Here is a 22,621-nt window from a genome sequence, read left to right as displayed (position 1 = left end):
ATGCTAATTTTTGTGAACCTTCCTTTTTATGGAATGTTGCAATGGCAAGTTGCCTTGGCCACTAGACAGCAAGGCTTTTGCCCTGTGTAAAATTTCACTCTTAAAGCCATGATTGCTTCAGAAGAGTATATGTAAGGTAAACACTTAAATATCAATAGTTTAATATTAAATGGAGACTTGGAAAAAAAAGTCAGAATAACTACAGTTCTAAACATAAATTTTCTGGAATGTTCCTTTTTTTTAAGAAAAGGTAGTAAGTGTCTGCCAGAATTTAAACATTGGTGATAGAGTAAATTAAAGTGCTTTGGAGAGCTTTCACATGAATAATTACCAGAAAGAGCTGTGCAATAGGAAGTAGAAGGTGATGTTTTGTATTAGAAATGGGAATCTTGAACGTGAGACTCCCGTATCACTTTGTTGTCAATCTCTGCAGATTTTCAAATGTGTAATAAAATCAACAGCTGTAAAACTAAACACTAACTGAAATTTTGCATCTAGCATTATGATTTTATTTGTATTCTATCAAGTAGTTGGCAACAGAACATTTTTAAATGCAAATGTGTGATTCTTTCAAGACACTTGCAAACTTATGATCAGGAGATAAACCATGATTTTGTTAGTAGCTGTTTTAACAAAAAGGGAGGCTAAAATATAGTGTATTTCAGAAGGCCAGGAGCAGAACACAGCCCACAGAGGAGCTGATTTTTGTAATGGTGGTTGATGACTTAGAGGCTGCCTCTCATGGGCAGGATGACCCATCTCCATGGCAGGGTACATGTTCCAGCTGCATAGCTAAAATCAGAATGCTCTGTTGTCCTGGCTGTTTGATAGTCAGGAAGATTGTATTTTCTTGTTGTGTAACTGTGAGAGAAATCCCTGGGCTGAGCAAATCCAACACTGCTTCTGCCACTTATGTACCAGAATTTCTCTGTTATATCACATTTCATTTCCCAAAAGCAGGACTCCCAGCAGCAGGGAAGAGTGAGTTTTTCAGGAAGCTGGAGGTGAGTGAAGGGTAGGTTGGAGGAATCCAGAACTCTTCACACCCCTACTACAAGCCCAAGTTAGAAGGAGGACAGAGAAAAGAATGGCAAGTGTTATGAAAAAGCACGGATTAAGTGTGACTTATGTTTAAAGGGAGCTTTACTAGAGAATGGCACCTATTTAGCAAAAAGAAACTGAAGTTTACCAGAAAGTGAGTCATGCTAACCAATTTAATGGTAATGTGCATGCTACTATTTTTTTGTGTTTCAAATATTCTTTTCATATATTACCATTTCAAACCCCAAAGTAAAAAGTTGCTATGTTAATGTTGGTACGAACACAGAAAATTTGTGATAATCCTTCTAGTCTCAAGTTTGATGTTCCTGTTCCAGACTGTTTTGCTAATCTGCCATATTAAATTACAGAGCTGAGATCAAGAAAATGTGAGAATACAATGGTAACCTGTATTTTCTTCCGTAACTGTTGCGCTTATTTTTAGGTAGTAGTAGAGGTTTGTAATGTGATTGTCAGGCTGTAACTCATGTGCTTGTTTTGCAGCCATCGGATGCTTTGATTTTGGGAAAGATCAAAAATGTGGACTGTGTGCTCTTAGCAAGGTAAATGAGCATTTTAAGGGGGGTTTTATTATGTGTCGTAAAGTTTTCTCGGAATTTTTTCTCTTTTCATTAGGCGAACTGAATTTCTTATCTGATACTGTCTTGCTCTTTGTGGTAGCAAAGTCCAGCACAAGTTTAGGTTTTTTCATGAGCAAATTTGATGCTGCAAGGACTGAGAGTATTAAAAATGCTGTGTAGGTTAGATAAAAAATCTGGTGGGAGATGTTGCCCTAGTAAGAATGGCAGCCTGCAAGGCCACCTGCTCTGATGGTAGATAGGTGGTGCTGATAACCTTACTGATTAATTCATCTGCTCACTATGTTAGCAGATGTCCTTTGTGAAATAGGGAAATTGTCTGCTTCCAGATGAACTGTCTCTGGTACCACTATAAACTCCTCCAAATCAATCCCTTAGATTATTGAGTCCTCCTGCTATTACAATTATTGCTTAGGGTGCTGCATCCCCTGCAGTTCTCTCTCGCTGTGTAATTTTTATTCAGACATCGTTTACTATACTTGAAGAGACTCTAGAAGCAGGATCTGCAGATGAATGTGTGGAAATTTCACAGTGGTGTTAACCATGGATGTCTAGGACCAGCATGCTCCTAGATTAAATATAAGAATACTAACACAGTTCGCAGCATCTGGGCAGAATGGACAGAGTGGGTGCTGATGACATAGTCCATCTGCAGGCCCAGTCAAGTCAAGGTGATTAGTCAAGCACAGGATTCATCCAGGGAATCCAGGCAGGAGCAGTAGGAGGTGAGAGACAAGGCTGTAGTGTGTGTCTAAAGCCCACCCCGCTCTGGAGATAAACCGCAGCATAGGTCTGAAGGCCATGGGGGAGACAGGACTGAGGACAGGCACACTGTGACACAGCTCAGGCCAGGAGGGAAGACTGGGGCCTGAGCTTGGAGGCAGGAGCACTCAGGCTCAGAGGCATCAGGAGTTTGTGTGGAGGCCCAGAGTGAGACTGGCCAGTGCACTTAGGACCCAGTGGTGCACTCAGGGCCCCGATTCTTTTCATGCCAGTGTTTTTCCATTAAAGCTGCTGACTGCTAAGCATCTCTGCAACTACACTTCTGTCTGTGGTTTTACTTTTCTTATCTTTCATGGACTTTGCTCATGTGTTTTATTGCATCTGGACAACATTTTTCTCATTTTCTCAAATGAAATGCTAAGTCACGTTCTCATAGCTGAGCTGTTTCAAACTAGACCTTGGGCAACAGATGCCTGAACAATTTGGCTGTGGTTTACCTCCTCACTGGGATTTATGACCGTTTATATAGAAACCTTGTGAGTTTACTTTTAGGGCCAAGGTACCTGCAAATTTTACTTTGTGTTTTGGCTTTGAATCAGGTTGGAAAAAAAAAAAGGCATGTATATTCTGTAAGAAAATTATGACAGCAACTGCAATAAAGCAATAAATCCATGTGCCTAGTAGCTTATCAGAAATGCTAATGACAACATGGGAATCCTGCCATCCTGCCTGACAGTGCTTGGCCATGTTGTGTGCAGTTCCTGAATGATCAAATTCTTAGGACTTTTTGGCCTCTGAAAAAAATCAGTTGAGAAATTAAGTTCCTTCTTTTCTCTTACATGGTTGAAAATAATTTTCCAATGTGTTTAATCGTGTAAGTGATGTACTTCTGTAGCAAAGACAGAGATAGCACAAAAGTTTGTGCTTATAAGACCAAGTATTTCCTGTCTTGGTGAAAAAGAATACTGCAGCAGTGTGAAGTGGTTCTTTTAATTTATGAAAGTTTAAGATCAAAGAGAAAAATGTGATGATTCTACTGTTTTCTTTGGAAAGATGACAGATTAGAACACAATGTGCTGTGATGTGCCACTCTTTGTGTGGGAGAATACAAGCAATGCTTCTGGGCAGAAAATTCATGGAGGTGTATATAAATCTTAAAAATTTCCTGTAGTGTATGGAAAAGGGGTTTCAGAATCTATGGAACTGGCTTAGAAAATTCAGAGGAAAATACTTTTTTTACTCTTGAAGCTGCTGATGTGTATTTGAATTGTATTTTTAAGATCTGTTTCGTTGCAGTCTTGGACTTAAAATTTTGCATTTAAAAAGAAAATTATACTATTGCTTCTTAAATTGAATTCTGAGAGAAGCTTAATACATTTAGGAAAACAAAATATACCGGAACTAGCTGAAATGGTCAGTTGCATTTCCAGTATTGTTAGGGAAAATATGTTTCCTGAAATTCTCCTTATTTGGGAGAAGGAAGGCAATTTCAGTCTGATGTATTTTACTCTCTTGCAACGTGTATCTTTGCAGACATGGAAGGCATCATACAATTATGCCATCAAACGTCAATTACCGTGCCAATATCTGGGCGTTAAAAGAAGAAAATTGTTCCCATGTATTAGTGACTACTGCCTGTGGTTCATTACGAGAGGAAATACAACCTGGTGATCTTGTCATAATTGACCAGTTCATTGACAGGTGAGTGAGAGGGAGGACAAATGGGGATTAAACCGTATAGTAACATGTTCACGTTAAATCAGGTTTTTGTAAAATGAGCTGATAGCCTCAGTTCTTCAGTCAAAAAGTAAGATTCATACAAGAAAATATGATAGGAAATGGGGATGCAATTATAAAAAGTTCCATTCTAACAGAGATAGAAGTACCGGGCGTTGAAGGATGGCCATGAATGAACTAATGTATAGCTCCATGGGAAAACTGTTCAGAAGAAGAACAAATCTTCTATTCTCAGAGCACAAGCCATTCCAAGCTTTATGAAGAGTCTGAAATGAGATGGAGAAGTACAAGAAAGCATAGTAGGAATCAGCTAGGAAAGTATATGCTATAATTATGAGGTCCTGCGCAAGAGACATAAATGCAACACAGTAGCAAAAGAGAGGAGGTTGTTTTAAAACAAGGATAGATGCTTGCATATGTTATTTGTTAAGAATCATAAGGAAGTAAATTTGTTTCCAAAGTTTTCCTACGCCAGCCAGTCCTATCCTCTGTGATTATCTGACTAGAAAAATTCAAGCAAAGCTGGGGGCAAAATAAAAGCTACATTTAAAGATCACCAGCAACACCAGTAATTCAAAGATCTGGTTGTACACTTTAAAGGTAAATCTGTTTTTAGTACTTGGAGTTGTATTATATCTTGAAGTCTTATTTGGGTGTTACACCTAATTTAAAGCATTTTAAATGGTTTATGCGTCTTCTTTGGGCATTTGTGGCGCTGCTGGTAGTATTTCATTGCCAACTGAACACGTAAACCTAGATTTGTTCCTGTACTAGCTTGAAAGAAAACCAGAGATACTTGAAAATCAGAACTACAACTTAATAGGGAAATTAAAAAATAAATGTAGTAGTACAGAAATACTGCCAGAGTCAGGATACAACCTGACACCCTGTCAGTCAGGGTGGTGGTAGCAGTCCAATTAAGTGGTGGCTGCAGTCCTCTTGAGGTGACAGATATGGTTCTGTTGAAGGGGTGATCCTGTAGAAGGGTCTGGTCTTCCTCAGAAGGTCCAGTGGTGATTATGTAGCTCTTGTCCTCTGGGAACCCTGGAGGTAAGGGTTGAGTGTGGTGTTCCAAACCTCAGATCATATCCAGGTAGCAATGCTTGGTTCCTCCCCCTGGGCGGAGCATCTCACAATGGGATGATGTAATTCTATGAGTCATGCAGTGAGGTTAGACAGCCCATAAACAGAAGATATGCCTCGGAGGGAGTTATCAGGGATGTGTCATGGACGAGACAAAGAACACTGCCCCACCTGGTTTTAACAGATGGTGATAGAATACATACTTTTGGTTATATCTTACGTTGTAACCTAAGGCAGTTCCCCGCAGTTCAGTGCTACTCAAATTTTGACTTACTGACTTTTTTTTTTTGCGCGTGTAAGTGAAATGCTATTTTTCTTGTAAGAGTAGGTTTAAATATAGTGTATCTAAGTTACTAAGTACTGCAGGGGCAAGCCCCATATGAACTGCTTCCTGTTATACTAGGTTGATTTATGGGTGGATATCAGGTATATTGCTGACAATGCTCTTTTTTTAGTGCTGATACTGAGTTTTATAGGAAGGATATTAAACAGACTTGGGGACATGGTTTGGACGATTGTGAGTCAAGCACCAGTTATTTTCACAGCATTATCACTTGGCAGACTCCTGGTTAAGTGAGGGGAGCCTCTGCTTGGCAGTGGTGAATGACACCTGGAGTACTGTATCCAGTTCTGGGCTCTGCAGTGCAATTTGGACATGGACATACTAGAGAGAGCTCAACAGAGGACCACGAAGATGCTAAAGGACTGGAGCATCTCTCCTGAGAGGAGAGGCTGAGACAGTGGGACTGTTCAGCCTGGAGAAGACTAGAGTCGAGGAGAATCTCGTTAATGTGTAGAAATACCTGAAGGGAGGGTGCAAAGAAGAAGAAGCCAGGGTCTGTCCAGCAGTGCCAGGATCAGAGGCAGTAGGAACAGACTGAAACACAGGAGGTTCACTTTGAACATCAGTGAAGTTTTTACTGAAGGTGACTGAGCACTGGCACAGGTTGCCCAGAGAGGTGGCAGAGTCTCCATCCTTGGAGATACTCAAAGCCATCTGGATATGGACCTGGAGAGCCCATTCTAGGTGGACCACCAGGTGACCTCCAGAGGCACTTCTAGCCTCAACTGTTCTGTGATCTCTGTCTTCATGTATAGTTCATTCAGATGGTCACCAGTAGTAATGGTATAGCCTATTTATGAGCAATGTTTCATTTGGGCTAGTAAGTTTTTGTTTTGATGTAGGCAAGGGAAAACTTTTTGTGACTTGTTTAATAGCATCAGGAAACCAAAACGCTTCTCAGTAAAGCACGTTGAGAATATTTCAGTGTGGAAAATGATACATAATATGAATTTAAAAGTCATCCCCAACTTACAGTTTAATTCAGAAAATTGGTATGTTGTGATAGCCTGTCTCTATTGACAGCTGAATTTCTATGTCAAGTGTTTTTTTCATAATGTTCTATGCCAGGGAGTGTTAGACTGCCAAGTCTTTGGAGATAGGGTCTGCATCAACAGCAGTGTAAAGAATGATTGCATTATATAAGTCATTATGAAAACAGTGCTACTGATCGGAAGATATTTTCATAGGACAGAATATTTTCATTGTCCACCAAAATCTGAAAAGATAGAATTTTTCTGAAATACCTTCTAATGAAGGGTCAGGGTCCTGCAAACAGTGTTTATTAATAGTCTTAGAAAGAAGATACTGGTTAAACGTGTGTTTACACAGTCAGTTATTTTTCTTGAAAGGTATTCTGGCTTCTATAGAGTGGTTAATCCATGCCAGGCACTACATAGGAAAGAAGTTGGGGTCTCGGTGGCAGGGATTTACTCAAGCCACCATAAAAATCAGTGCCTTCTAGTGTCCAGGTATCTTTTAGTATCTGGGCTCTCTCTATATATATTCTCAATAGGGGGCATTCCTGTTCTCAATTCTCCTTACAGGTGAAGCAAAATGAAGGGATAGTGAATAGGAATGGGAAAAGAGCTAGAACTGAGCAGAAAACTGTACGCAGCTATTGTAATTTGTTCTCCTTAGGCATGCACACTGTGAAATGAGTGACAGGATTGCAATATCAGGAGTTGTGTAGGACTTCAGCCTAGCATGGGTTTGACTTACAGTGTGAAACACTGAATAGGTGTAATTAGAACTATATAAGATTTCCTAACTTGGGAGAGCTTAATTCTCCCACTCATTACCACACCTAGTGTTTGATTCTGTATGTAGTCTCTGCTTTCTTTATGCTTGTTATTTTGTGTACTTAACCACAATTAAATAAATCCAAAAATACATATGTTGTGTTCTCCTTGCTTCCAAATCCAGAAATAACCACTTGTTATTATAGTCTGCAACAGCTCATTTCTTTAAAAAAGTACTTTAAAAATCTGGGATAATTTTTTTTCTGCCTTTGACTCCTGTTAGTTTATTGCCGCACTGTTAGTCAGTTGACTACCTCAGACTAATTGGGGGCTTTTGAATACTCTCTGGTTTGCTGTTGATATTTGCTAGGAAGAGAAGAGCAAGACAGTAACTACTTACTTGAATGACTGAGCTCAGTTGAGGAGATGTAGAAAATAGCTTCCTGTAATAGCTGCCAGTTTTATTGTTTCTGTTCTCTGTGTCACAAACACTACTACAATTACTGCAGTATTGTTACACTCTGTAAATTTTTTTGTAGAATTTTCTTCTAGTGTCCCTGAAGATGCAGACCATACTGAAACTGCTTTTTATACAGCTGATGCCAGTGTGAATTTACATTTTATTCTTTTATTACCAATAGTTTGGTAATTCAACACTACTGGAAGAAGGAGGAAGGTGATGATAAAAGTGGTAGAGGGCTGTTTGTCACAGATGGAAATGACTGGTGTGTTCATTTATTTGAGTTGGATTTTGCTTCCTAGAATCAGTCATAGTCAGAATTGCCAGAAAACCCTGTGTTACTGTGATAAAAACCAAAACGAAGGAGCAAAAGTCACCTTATTGTCTGATTAAAAGTATGACTGTTGCTGCAGGTACAGGGGCTTAGTGGGGTTTAATTTCCAGGTGGGTTTTAAACTGCAGCAGATGCGGAAGAGAAATTGTCTAACTGTGAACACGTGTGGTCCACTGCTCAAAGCAATTATAGGTCTTACTGGTTTTACTTACTCCCGTGCAGTTTGTGTGAATGGTGCAAAATGTAGTGGTGTCTTCAGTTACAATGTAAAATGTAACCAAAAGTATGTATCTATGTATCTACTGGTGTATTCTATCACCATCTGTTAAAACCAGGTGGGGCAGTGTTCTTTGTCTCGTCCATGACACATCCCTGATAACTCCCTCCGAGGCATATCTTCTGTTTATGGGCTGTCTAACCTCACTGCATGACTCATAGAATTACATCATCCCATTGTGAGATGCTCCGCCCAGGGGGAGGAACCAAGCATTGCTACCTGGATATGATCTGAGGTTTGGAACACCACACTCAACCCTTACCTCCAGGGTTCCCAGAGGACAAGAGCTACATAACCACCACTGGACCTTCTGAGGAAGACCAGACCCTTCTACAGGATCACCCCTTCAACAGAACCATATCTGTCACCTCAAGAGGACTGCAGCCACCACTTAATTGGACTGCTACCACCACCCTGACCGACAGGGTGTCAGGTTGTATCCTGACTCTGGCAGTTTAAGCCAGTGTTTCTGTATCATTGCCTTGTTATCTATGCTAGTAAAGAACTGTTATTCTTATTTCTCATATCTTTGCCTGAAAGCCCCTTAATTTCAAAATTAGAATAATTCAGAGGGAAGGGGCGGTTACATTTTCCATTCCAAGGGAGGCTCCTGCCTTCCTTAGCAGACACCTGTCTTTCAGACCAAGTGGGATTTCTTTATGATGGCATGTAGTGATGTGACCATTCTCTTCAAAGAACACAGGGCATCTGAAAGTCAGATGCTAATATTTATTGATATGAGATCTTTTCTCAGACTTTTCTGATTGAAGGTGTCTGACTAGTAACATCGGAAATACTATAGTGCAGGAAATGTATTATGGCTTTTACCATTTCCTCCAGCTCTAAATAATTCATTAGCAGACAAAATGGAAAAGTGTGAAGAATCTCATACATTCTCTTTGCAGCTTTTCAGTATCCCATAAAGGCAAAATTAATATTAGTGTTTCATCTGATTTTAACAGCTGTATCTCATTTTCCAGATGTTTTTAATTTATCCATCTCTTCCCTATTTTATAATCTCATTCTTAAGGCTATCCTATTGATGCTTTTTTTTTGTCCAAACCTACTCTAACATGTAACTTGTATTTAAAACCTTCTTTTAAATATTTTCTAGTGATTTTATTGGAGAGCTGTTATAAAAAGCATTATCAGCAGATACTTTGTATTTCAACTGTGGATTGAATTTGGCTATTGTCTTTATTTTCTCCTGTAAAGCACAATATGTGACACACTGCAGGGAAGAAGGGAGTGTCTGAGAACATTTTTCCAGATGGTTTGCACCATCCAATTAGTTGGTTGGTTAGCTTGAGGCAGTGCATTTGAGGGTAAAGTGGTAGTGGGTAGCAGTTCCATGTGTTCCGAAATGGCATGCTGGATGGTAATTTCAACATGTTTGACCATTTCCATCCATTGAAAGAAAAGAGAAAAAGGATTCTTCTACTTGGAAGCTGGCAGTGCATGTGTGTGATCTTTCTGAGAACATGAAGACATCTTGTTCCAAGGTTTTTCTGATTGAATTCACACTTCCTTCATGCTGGAAGTTGTTCCTGCAAATTCCCATCCTTTCAATGTAGGAATGCAGTGATATCAACAAGTTCTATTTTGACTAGCCTTGTGGTATCTGAGATTTTATTCCTTCCCTTCTTAAAGCATACTTACACTTTTTTCCAGCGGTTACATGCCTGAGTATTAAATTAGTTGATTGTTTTGCAGTAGAATCACAGCACAATGTGGCTGTTTGTGTCATTTAGGAACAAGTCAGTATTTCAGTGTCTTGGTTTAACAAAAGATTTTGATAATGAATTGACGATGCACTAGTGGAGTGCAGAACAGGATTACAGGTGGTCATTAATATCATACTGTTTTTTTCTTCCACTCCCAGGGATGCTGTGTTTTTTGATTTGTATCACTTTGTTGCTTTCTTTTTCTGCTGTTCTCTCTAAGCAAGTTTTCTGCTTTTCTAGGACAACTAAAAGACATTGTACTTTATATGATGGACAGCATTCCAGTCTCTCAGGAGTATGTCATATTCCAATGGCTGAGCCATTCTGCACCAAAACCAGAGAGGTTAGTGAATTCTGTAATAGTATTAAGAAATGTTGTTTTTATGGTACTTATTTGTGATATATTAGTCCAATTGTGTATTCTTAGAATACAGAGGCAGTATGCACCTCTTTATCCTGTTTCTCATATACATCATGGTATTAAGGACAAATGTAACATCTGGAAGGCATGGGAAGTAAAAGATCTTGCATCTGTCTTCCTAAGGGAGGTATGCAGAAGAAGTCAGTTGGCAACATAGATTTTCCCAGAGTGTTAATAACAGGACAAAAGATCTTTATTTATCAAGTAACCAGCCAAGAAAGCAACAAACTGAACAAAGCAGTTAGGATTAGAAATTAGTTCCATTTTTTTCTGAATAAAGCTACACCTATGGTAGAGGCACTCTACATACTTAAATATTTAAATAAGCAGTAGTTTAACGTTCACAGAAATTGTAATATTGCATTTGTGCTTTTGTGCATTGTAGAGGAGGGAGGTGGTGGAGAGTCAAGGCTTAGGATGTTAAACAAGCCAAATTAAATTAGCTTTTTATTCTTAGTTATTGTTCTCAGTTGTGTCACTTCATGATTTTCAGGCTTCTCAGACTAGAGAGTGTGAAGCACTTCTCTATTTTTCAGTGCCTTTATAAGCTTCTGGGAGAAGTGTATCTGATTGAATATGTCACCTTAGTGTATTCCTAGAGTTGAGGAAAAAGGAAGGTGAAGAATGAACTGCCTGTTTTGTGATGTTGTGGAATGCTTCTGATCAGAAGCTTCAAGTAGGTACATTCTTCAGAGGAACAGGAGTACTTACAGAATCAGTCATATTCATCTAAGAGTCCTGCTCTCTGCATTCAAGAGAAAGCTGAATTGTGAAGCAGGTGGCACAATCTATACCCTGAACATGTACAAACATTTGGACTACTGAGCTGTTCTGCTTTTGTCACCAATTTGCTTCAGTGTCATTATGGGCTATTTTTGTTAATTGGCCACACTTTGGTTTAGAGATGTCCACAGTGGGAACCAAGGTGTTTTACGATGAACTAAAGTCTCATTAAGAAACAAACCACTGCATATTACACAAGTGCAGGCTTTTGCCCTTCTTACACTGAGCAGCAAATTATGCAAAATACTTTGCACTTTTCTTGCAAAAAGAGCCTAGCCACATGCTCTTACCAAAGATTAGTTGGCATTTAGCTGCTTTCTAACTGTGGCCATGATGTCATGTCAAAGCATGTGCAAGGAGTTTATTAAGAAATGGATTAAGAAGTTTTATTACTTTGGTGATCGGCGGTACTTCACACTGTCATTTTTTAAAAAAAGTAACTACTCATACATTAGGCGTTTCCTGAGACTGCAGGAAACATATGCCAAGACTAGTTTTCTTTCAGTAGTTAACTGAAGAGATAACGTTATTTGGGTTTTACATTTTTTGAAAAACCAGCAGAGAAATGTGCCTTTTCAAACAGAGAAAAAAACATTTAGGTACTTCCCAGTCTCACATGTGATCATTATCTCATTAGCCTGTGCATTCTAATCAGCCTAACAGATGTTTTAAAGAACATGTGGGCTCTTTGTGAGGCTGAGAAGGAATGTTTTCACTTCATTTGAAAATACCAGATAAAAGTGACTTAAATTTTTTCCTAAAACTATCTCTGAAAATTGTTGGGATAATTTCAGCCCAGTTTATCCCAATTCAGAGGAATTTCATAGATAAATGCAATAATAATAAAGCCAAGATTGTGTATGTAACATGTTTAAGGAATTTCGCATCAAAACATCTGAAAACTTCATATTATATTGCATTTATGCAAATACATTAAAATACTCTGGTTTAGTTGGATTATGCACTGTAAATTAAATGAGAATCTAAATGGAGTTTATCTTTTTCTCTGTGAAGTTTCAAATAACATAGGGTATTTTGGGTATTGCTGCTTTTAGAAAGTGAGGCTCAGCACTATGTCTTATAGCAGTAAAGTTGGAACTTAGTGAAGAATTTCAGAAAGGCACTGCTCACCTGTGGTTTAAGTCATGTCAATTCATCTATTGATTTATTAACAATGTAATTAACTGGCATTCAGCTAAACATATATTCAGAATTAATAGCCTCAATAAACCAAAATATTAGATCAGCTTAGAGCACAGACTATTAAGGGGTTGTAAAGGACCTTAAAGATTATCTAGTCCCAACTGCCACTGCCACATGCAGGGGTACCTTCCACTAGAACAAGTTGCTCATGGCCTTATCCAACCTGGCCTTGAACAGTCCCAGTGTTGTGGCATCCACAACCCCCCTGGGCAGCCTGTCCCAGTGTCTCACCACCTTCATGTTAAAAAATTTGTTCCGAATATCTAACCTACGTTTCCCCTCTTTCAATTTGTGCTTGTTACTCCTTGTCCTATCACTACAGTTTCTGACAGAGTCCCTCTCCACCTTCCCTGTAGAACCCTTCCCAGCCAGGTTGCTGTGAGTTTTCCACACAGCCTTCTCTTCAGGCTGAACAGCCCCAACTTCCTCAGACTGTCTTCATAGGAGAGGTGCTCCAGTCCTCTTATCAATTTCATGGTCCTCCTCTGGACTTGTTCCAGCAGTTCCATCTCTGTCTTACAGTAAGGACCCCAGATCTGGATGCAGTGTTCCAGGTGGGGTCTCACCAGAATGGAGCAGAGGGGCAGAATCCCCTCCCTCACCCTGCTGCCCACGCTGCTTTGGATGCAGCCCAGGATCCCATTGCCTTTCTGGGCTGTGAGTGCATATGGCTGGGTCATATTGAGTTTTTTATCAACCATCAACCCCTGCCAAGACCTTCTCAGCAGGGCTGCTCTCAATCACTTCTCCTTCCAACCTGTAAGTGTGTCAGGTGTTGCCACAACCTAGGTACAGGACCTTGCATTTGGCCTTGTTGAACTTCATGGGGTTTGCACAGATCTACGTCTCCAGCGTGTCCAGGTCCCTATGGATGCCCCATCCCTTCCCTGCAGCATGTTGACCGTCCTGAACAGCTTGGTGTCAGTAGCAAACTTTCTGAGGATGTCCTGTCCATGTCAAAGATGTTGAACAGTATCAGCACCAGTACTGACCCTTGAGGGACACCACTGGTCACTGGTCTCCACACAGACAAGGAGCTGTTGACCGCAACTCTTTGCCTGCAGCCATCCAGCCAGTTCTTATCCACCAAGTGCTGCATCTATCAAATCCATGTCTCTCTGATTTGGAGACAAGGACAGTGTCACAAAATCAAATTAACAAAAGCTACAAATTTCTATATATCTTTCTGTGGCTAATCCCTAGAAGCTCTGCTTTACTCCTACAAACATTCATGCAGTCTCATGCACAAAGTATCCTTCCTGAGCACATGTGAGTTATGTACACACCCACCCTCTTCTGGGAGTGGAGACTTACCTGTTCACATGCATCTGCAGTGGCAGATGTGGATACTCCAGCTTTATGTTGTGCTGCTCCACAAAATCCACTGCTCCACACAATCCACTGATCCACATGCCAGGCACCCCACAAGGTCATGTAAAGCACTTGAGCTGTTGCTGCTTGTTGCATCCATTTATGTTGAGTGTAGGTTTCTCACGGTGTTTTGCAGGGAAGCTGCTCCACATGGCATAAATCATGATGCTCAGAAGTTGCTTCTCATGGTGTCAGACTAGGTTTTTCACTGCTGCTGTGTTATGAAGACCCCTCCTGGCCTACCACAATTTTTGATGCTGCTTTCATTTTCTTTCCTAGCTTTTCTTTGTTGTTGATGGCCATTTTAAATAAATGTCATCATAGTTCCTTTCTCTTTCCTACTCAGAACAGTGATGGGTATCCGAGTCCCATTTACGTAGGCCAGTACCCTCTTATTCCAGCTGTATCAGCTGGCATTATCCAGGCCAATTACTAAGAGCGAAAGTCAGGATTATTCTGCCATATATGAGGTCCTAGTTGGAATTATAAAGACGAATGTGAAGTACGTGCTATATGTCAATGTACATATGTACAGCTCAGCCACTGGCATGGGAAAATGTGGTAATAATTCCTACACAGATACCCAGGGTACTCTTTGAAGTATGTGCTTGTAGAGTTTAACTTTCAAAATGTAAATTTCTTACTATTGTTCTCACTAGCTCAGCTCCACCATGTGATAATGTAGTGCTTAGTGGAATGCTTCTACCGTTCTGCTTGCAGTCTAGGCACAGTCTAAATGTGCAAAAAAATTCTGTTTCCCAGTCTTCTTGGTCTGCATTGAAAGCAGTAATCCAACTGCTACTAACAAAACCAGATGAGTTCAAGTTCATCCCTGTTGATAGGACTATTAGTTTTTCCTGTTGGGTGAAGAAAACAAAACTGATCTTTGGTGTTGGACAGCTGTAGCCATTTGAAGTATGACTACTTTGTATAAAGCTAACTTCTTCTGTATGCAGGTTTTTGATGGGATGCAAAAGCAGTGCATGAGAGGAATTATTTCCTTTCCCTGACACTGGCATGTTTTGCAGGTTCTTATTGAGACTGCCAAGAAGCTGGGGCTCCAGTGTCATTCCAAGGGGACAATGATCACAATTGAAGGCCCACGTTTCAGCTCTCGAGCAGAAAGCTGTATGTTTCGCAGCTGGGGAGCTGATGTTATCAACATGACTACAGTGCCTGAAGTGATTCTTGCGAAGGAAGCTGGAATGAGTTATGCTAGTATTGCCATGGCAACAGATTATGACTGCTGGAAGGAGCATGAAGAAGCAGTGAGTGAAACTTTTTTCCTCTGGTGTGTCCTGAGGGATTTGGATGAGAACGTGTAGGTTTTAATAAGAGATGACATATTGTACTGAATCTGTTCTTACTTACGTTAGTATCCCTGAGTTATTCTTGATGAATGATTGTGAAAGTAAGAATAGAGTCAATTGTTGCTATCTCATTCATTTTCATAAACCTGCCTCACTACTAGCAAACCTTTCATTTCCTGTTGTCTGAATCTGGGGGTCTGTGAGTATGAAGCTCGTGAATTCTGTGTATGACTTGTCTTCTTGTGATTGGTCTGGTATTTTTTCTTTTGCAGCTCTGTGCAAAGCAATGTATATGCTTTAGTTCTCCTGTTTGTTTCCAATACACAAGTATAAACCATACACACACAGAGGAAAGACATGTACTATCTAAAAAGTCTGTGTTATTCGAAGACTTCACTTTTACACTTCTGAGTTAAATTTATTTGTTTGCAATGCATGCCATCAAAATTGACAGACACCACTCAGCTGTATTGTATTTCTAGGTTTCAGTGGATAAAGTTTTAAAGACGCTGAAAGGGAATGCAAATAAGGCTACAAGCATACTCCTTACTGCTATACCTCAGATAGGCTCCATGGAATGGACCAACACCCTGCACGCTCTGAAAGTAAGTATGCAAGTGAGGCTGATGAGTACCGGGGACAGTGTATGTCTATGCACACATAACACAGATGTGTGTTACAGGATGCTTCTACTTAAACCAAAATATTTCAGAGTAAATGCTTCAAGAAACCAAATCCATTCAAGAAGGGCAGAGAAATTCTACACGATTCTCGCAAGTTTTATTGCCAAGATCTAGCTTCAGTTTTACAGTAAGTTTTGGAAAAGGTTAAAAAAATGGATAGCTATATATGGTTGATGAAGTGTTATCCTTCGTAAGACACAAATAAATGAGATACGAAGTAAGATACAAATATATGTGAGTATCCAAATGAAACCCTGACCTAGGATCTTAGCACAATGGAGAGTCAAGTGGAAGAGACTGAAACAAACCAAAAACATTATGCTCACTTCAGTATGTAGAAGAGGAAAAGTCTGTTAGAAGGTATGGGTATTAACCAGTTTGAAATTGTTAGATTTGTGTTCTCCCATAGGTTTGAAGTCCAAAGTGCATGAAAAAATACGGAAAAGAAAAACATTTCAAATATATTGACAAGGGAATTCTTAGGCAGAATTTTCCTTAGACAAGGTTTACTTATGTTTTTTATCACCTGTATTTCACAGGCATACTTGAGATTCATTTGTGGCTATAACAAAGAGGGGAAAAACAATGTTAAAACAGTTGGGATGTCTAACCCACTTATCAATAAGCTTTTTTTGACTGGGTTGAGATAAGGACCAGGAAAGATCATTCATCAAATACTGTCACAAGCAAAACAGGCTCAGTTTAGAGATATTAATTGAATTTATTGCTAACAAAATCAGAGCAGGATAATGAGGAATAAAATAAACCCTAAAAACACCCTCCCCCCACACCTCCCTCTTTGCACCTCTACCTCCTACCCCAGCAGCGCAAGGAGACAGGGAATTGGGGTTACGGTCAGTTCACCCCACTCCTTAGGGAGAGGAGTCGTTCTTCTGCTGCACGCTGGAGACTCTCCTCCCACAGGAGACAGTTCTCCATGAACTTTTCCACCGTGGCTCCATCTCAAGAGCAACAGTTCCCTGCGACCTGCTGAAATGTGAGTCCATCCCATGGGCACCAGTCCCCCTCAAACTGCTGCAGCATGGGTCACTCTTCCAGGGGGTGCAGTCTGTCAAGGACAGGCTGCTCCAGCCTGGGAGCAGGGCCTGTCTCTCCACAGATCTCCCACGGGGTCACAGCATCCTGCAGGCATCCACCTGCTCTGGTGTGAGCACCTCCCCCACTGGCTGCAAGTGGATCTCTGCATCCCCATGGATCCCCATGGGCTGCAGGGCCACAGCTGCCTCAGCATGGTCTGCACCACAGCCTGCAGAAGAATCTCAGCTCCAGTGCCCAAAGCACCTCCTGCATCTTCTTCTCCACTGACCTTGGTGTCTGCAGAGTTTTCTCCTCACATGTTCTCACTCCACTCTTCTCTAGTCACAATTACAACTCTACAACCCCTTTTAGTTTCGAATTCTTCTTAAATCTGTTATCAGAGAGGCATTACCATAATTTCTAATTGGCCCAGCCTTGGCCAGCAGCATGTCCATCCTTGGAGCCTCCAGGGATTGTCTCTGCCAGACATGGAAGAAGCTTCCAGCAGCTTCTCATAGAAGCCACCTCTGTAGCCCCCCTACTACCAAAACCAGGCCATGCAAACCCAATACATGTTGTCAGTGATTCTCATCTCTAGTTTAGTCAATGGCCTGAAGGAAGGACGTATTTAGTTTAAAATTCACCTCAGACAGTTTTTAAGCATAAATGCCCAGGTCAGGTTTGTAGAATTCCAACCCGAATTCTTGAGATTAGTCTTTTGCCAATTATTCTTTGGAAAACTCACTTTTCATTAGGAGTGCCTGAATTATCTTTTTGAATCTTCCTGGTTATTGGAAACAGTTATTTTAATGTTCCCTCTATACATATGAGAGAGGTAACTGACTTTTTCCTTTCCCCTTTGCATTCTTTAGGAAGTTGTATCATGGGTGGATAGGGAAGGCAACACAATAGGTATTGCTTCTTCCCTCTAATCCACAGAAAACATTTTCAGAGCATGGGACTGCACTTTTTAATACAGATGCGCAGCTGTACAGCAAACTCAGAGTTTGAACAAATAATGTAAAATGTGCTAGATATTCCTCAGGCACTTTTTTTCATACTGGCATGAAAGGAAATGGTTCCCAAGTGTATTATGCTGCTTAAATACTGAGGGATCTGCCTTTGTTTCTGGCAGGCATACTTCAGTGAGTAGTGTCCTCTTGTGGTCCTTTGCGTGATTGTCTTGAATCTTCATTGGGAGTGAAAGAGAGCTGGCACTATGTTTGCAATGTTCTCCTTTAATAAACACCAGCTATTCTTTCAGTTCATTGTCAAGTGCTTCTTCCAGCTCAGTCCCCTAAGTACTGTTTGCTGAAAGAAGAAAATACGATGTACCAGAGGAAAAGTCACTCTGTCCTAATATTGCTTCTTTTCTTAAATAAACACTTCTTAAAAAAACCACTTATTTTCTTAAATATCTACTGCCCATAATATTCATCAATGATGAATATTAAGATAGTTTCACTTGCAATTCTTAGGTGTTTATGTTCTTTGCAGATAGTGGGTTGGGTTGAGTGACAATGTACTGAGAAAGGTAGTTGATCTGAAGGCACTGGAAGAGCTGGAAACAGGAAGTGGTGATTGAAATTTTATATCAAGAAAGTAGGAGCCACAAGTGTTAATGACTTAACACAATGAGGACTCTGGAATAGTGAGAAATTCTGAAGCTCCAAAGGCTTTGGAAGTTTCCTTTAATTTTACATAGGAACATCAGGAAAGGCTAAAAATGTTCCTGTTTAGGCAATTAAATGATGATAAAGCAGATGAGGGATTGGTCCTATACTTCCGTGTTAACGAATGAGAGAGGCAATTTTGCAGAGAAGCAAAGAGAAAAGTATATGTATGTGCCTCTGTACAAGTGTGTAATTGAACCATAAAGAGTTTTTAAAAACTATTCTCTTGTAGTGTACTTCAGTATATTTTATAGTGGGAGTTTTGAAGGCCGGATCATGGAGGTTTTGTACTGATCTGTTTCGGAGGCACCTTTTCCTAGGGCTTGAAGGCAGCACCTCTTGCATGCCACGTGGAAACATGTTAAGGAACACAGACAAGGAGCAAGCTGAGTAAGACTGCAGCTGGTACACTACTATCAGTGACAGCATATATCCAAGCCGCAGCTGAACATCTCAAATGGGCATTTGCAAATGTCTGTTCTAGTGCTGGGAAAGCATGTGAAACAGTAAAGCTCTACATAGACACAGCTTTTCTTTTCCAAGATCTGTAATCTGACTGCTATGATGGGAGGAACTTCACCAGGCAGGAGAAAATGTGCTGTCAGTCTCTGCCCACCTGTATTGCTCTGTCTCCTTCCATGGAGGTATTCATCCCAGATCAACACACATACCAGTGGTGTCACCTCTGAATCTCACAGTAGTCTTTAGGAAAGACTGCAGTGTTGAAACAAAATGTCCAAGGGCTGTTTTTTGATAAAGGATAGGCTGCTTGCCATTCCTTCTCTTTCATGTATCATTTAATCTGTGATATGCCAGTGAGTTTAAGTGTACTGTGGAAGTTACTGGTTTTTAACTGTGTAAGGTGTCTTTAGGCCAGAATTTTGTGGCTTTCTTGCTGTAAAGAGATCATTTTCCAGTGTCAGGTTAAAGCCCTCACTCTTACAGAACAGGGTATTTATGCCACATGTCAGGAAACACAGATCATGCTGTTGATCACAGTGATCCAAGTGATTTCTGGTTGTTGTCAAGGAAATTTCTGCATAGGCTGGGTCAGTCATGGGTGATATACAGCAGGATGTGCTGTTAACTGAGAAGAGTTGTTCAGTGAGGTGATAATTAGTGGCAGTTGTTGCTATAATCCTCATGAAGTTGTGGCATTCAACATCCTGTGAGGAGCAAGTAAGGCAATTAAGAGTATGGTTGCTGGAGTTCAGGTGAGCATACTTAGTTTTAATTAATGAACTAGTAGGTATCATCTCAAAGGAGACAGCTCTGGAGAGTCAAGAAGCTCCTGCAAGTTGGCAGGTCTTTAAGGGCAGCATTCTCCAAGCAAAGTACTGATCCACAGAAAGACTTTGACTGATCAGGAAACAGAGCTCTAGTACAAAAATGCAGCATTCAAGGGTTGGAAGCAGGAACAAGCTACAAGGAGAGAACCCAGAAGGAAGTGCAGGTATGTTAGGGATGCTTTCAGGACTATGGGAGCTTGTCTGTAGCTGACAATTGGTAGAGATGTCAAACGCAACAAGAACAGCAGCCAATGCATTTATAACAAAAACTTACCATGTAAAACATGGGCTCATTGCCTATTAAGTGAATGAATTGGTGAGAGCAGACAATTTCATATGGAAACTGATAAAGCAGACATTTTTTATCCTTGCTAGGAAAAGTATTAGTTAGGAAAAAACTATCCTGTTGAGAAGAATTTTAGCTCATCAGAACTGGAAATCGAGCTCTATACCTTTATTACAATAAGGTGCAACCCCATGACTATCATGTATCTCATCCCATGAGAGAATCTGTACTATAATGGTAAACGGAATGTCCTGTTAGAACTGATTTTTTTTTACAGTGTGGCTGTAAGAAGGTCAGCTTGTGGTAAGGTGTCAGAGCTTTTGTGAGTGCTCCTCAGGTAAATTTTTTGGCTCTGTGAGGAAACATGCTGGTGCTACCTGCCTTTTTATTGAACGTCTGTATTAGCCTGTGAGAAATGGTATTTGTCAGATCTCTGATACAAGGAATAATGCTGTATTTTGAGAGTTGTGGTAAGTGAATAAATACTGTAGGATAGTTTAGATTGGGTATCTGTAGATGTGTTTCAATACACTTCATCAGTGAGTCACTTGGGCATTTATGTGTTTGATAGGTAACAAGTTGAAGGGCATAAAGTTCAGTCACTTTTTCTAGTCTGTTTATCACAAACTGAAACTGACATTCCTAAGTTCTGTATGTAGAACTCTAACTTTGTAAATATTTTTGAGTAATTTTCTTCCTCAAAAAATATGTCAGTGAAATCAGTGAACATACATATGTGACCAGAGTATATTGGCTCAGGTGAATAAGGTGGAGGAGGAAAATTCATCAAGGCTTCACTTCAGCTGTAGTTGCACTGGTGCAACTACATGCAGGGGTACTTGCAGGCCAAGGACTTCTCACAAAAGCTGAGATTGAAATGTTTCTCAGACCCTGCCCTTTAATGTGGCTAGCATCAAAGTTGCCTGTCCGTACATAATTTGAGTATTTGGTTCGCTCCTAGTCAGTGCCATCTGACTGGTTTCTGTTCCTGATAGCTGTATTTCAGAACTGAGAGAAAGTCATGTAGAAGTCATAAAAAGCAAGCTGCACAATTTTTCGTTTGTAGCCTGTGAGCCCAAAGTCCATAATTTACTGTTTCTGCAATATGGTTATTTTTCTCGATGCCAGTAAGCCTATCACCTAGCTTTTCAAAAGCTGTAATGAAAACTCCCTGTGTGTATATGCCCTCCTTGTAATGATACTGACTTTTGTGGTGTTAGAAGAAGTTGGAGTTACTATGCATGTGAAAGGAGTTACACCTGTTTATAACCCAAATGGAAGCTACATAGTCTACTTTTACAATGAAAAGTAGTTCTCTCTGCATTAGCAGAAGAAGCATTTACCTACTGTGACTTTGTATTTCAGACAACAGTGCAGTGTTCGGTCATCCTGCCAAAGCAGTAACAACCTGGTTGGACCTTGAAGTTCGAGTGCTTACAAGGAAGAGTGGATCACTTTCGAACTTTCAGAGGTTATAATATCTTCAAAAATTGTTACAAGCTTAAAAGAATGGACTAAACATTGACCAGTGATCATGTGTAAGGCTGCTGTTATAATTTTTGTCGGTTTGATCATATATAAGATGGTTAAAATTAGATTTTGAGTATGTTTTCAACTATGAGTAGCTCTACTGACAAACTGTATCTGACAGTGGTCAGAGAAAAAATGTCAGTACTCTATTCAGTGGTACCTTTTAATTGATGGTAGAAAGGAAAGTCTTAAGTAATATTGTTGTTGGAGTTATATAAAATAAGATCTAAGAAAGCAGATTCACAGGCTATTTGTGTTGCTGTTTCTACCTCCCATCTTTTCCTTCAACAGGACACATGGTTACAATTCACTTCAGAAACATAACAGAAAAACTGAACAAACAATTTGAAATTAAAATTATACTATTTTTATACATTATCCATATTTTTTATTCCAGTGACTTTTTTTAAAGCAGTGTATTTGTTTGTGTGCTAGAAGACATGGTTTAATAATTGTAGTGGTTCTGTCACAGCAGCAGTTGTGTAATGAGTTAGTGTTAGACTGAGGTAATGCCTAAACCAAATTTGTGCCTGAAGATGTACTTACGTGACTTACAGAACTGTCAAGAAAAGGTGCTTTCCTGCCAGTGTCCCAAACACTCTGCTGGCCTTTCTCTGCTTCATTGAACAGCTCCAATTTTAGTTCCTGTATTAAGTGATGAATGTGCTTGAGTGGTTTGAATGTATGCATTTCAATTTTTTTAATACAGTTTTATTTTAATAAAATAACCTGCTGCTTCTTGTCTAGTAAATAAAACAAATGAAACATATGCTTCTCCAAGATGTGTGGAAATCAGGGGGGATTTTATTTACTTCTAGCCATTATGTCTCACAATTGCTTTTGCCATTCATGGAACAGGTTGGTGATGATACCTTGTAAACAACACTTTTAGAAGTACACTTTTTAGAAAATACTGTGCTACTCAGAACTTCAGGTTCTAAGTCCCTGAACAGCAGGGATTGCTGAGGCAGAAGTGG

At 40.0% G+C, this 22,621-nt stretch overlaps 1 protein-coding gene across 2 annotated transcripts in view; it reads left to right on the top strand.

Moving 5' to 3' along the window:
- LOC104689781 (methylthioadenosine phosphorylase) overlaps positions 1-22,372 on the top strand; it is a 32,375-nt gene extending 10,003 nt beyond the window's left edge. For both annotated transcript variants that reach the window (XM_039566963.1, XM_039566962.1), the window contains exons 3-8: positions 1,543-1,601; positions 3,894-4,061; positions 10,298-10,400; positions 14,864-15,103; positions 15,628-15,750; positions 21,480-22,372. In XM_039566963.1, the coding sequence (XP_039422897.1) occupies positions 1,543-1,601; positions 3,894-4,061; positions 10,298-10,400; positions 14,864-15,103; positions 15,628-15,750; positions 21,480-21,518 (732 nt within the window). In that variant the 3' untranslated portion in view covers positions 21,519-22,372. The remainder of the gene's footprint in view (positions 1-1,542; positions 1,602-3,893; positions 4,062-10,297; positions 10,401-14,863; positions 15,104-15,627; positions 15,751-21,479) is intronic.
- Positions 22,373-22,621: the final 249 nt, after the last annotated feature.

This window comes from Corvus cornix, chromosome Z (genome assembly GCF_000738735.6).
Source record: "Corvus cornix cornix isolate S_Up_H32 chromosome Z, ASM73873v5, whole genome shotgun sequence".
Lineage (NCBI taxonomy): Eukaryota > Metazoa > Chordata > Aves > Passeriformes > Corvidae > Corvus > Corvus cornix.
The sequence above is the reverse complement of the archived record's forward strand: the minus strand, read 5'-3'. Positions and strand labels throughout refer to the sequence as shown.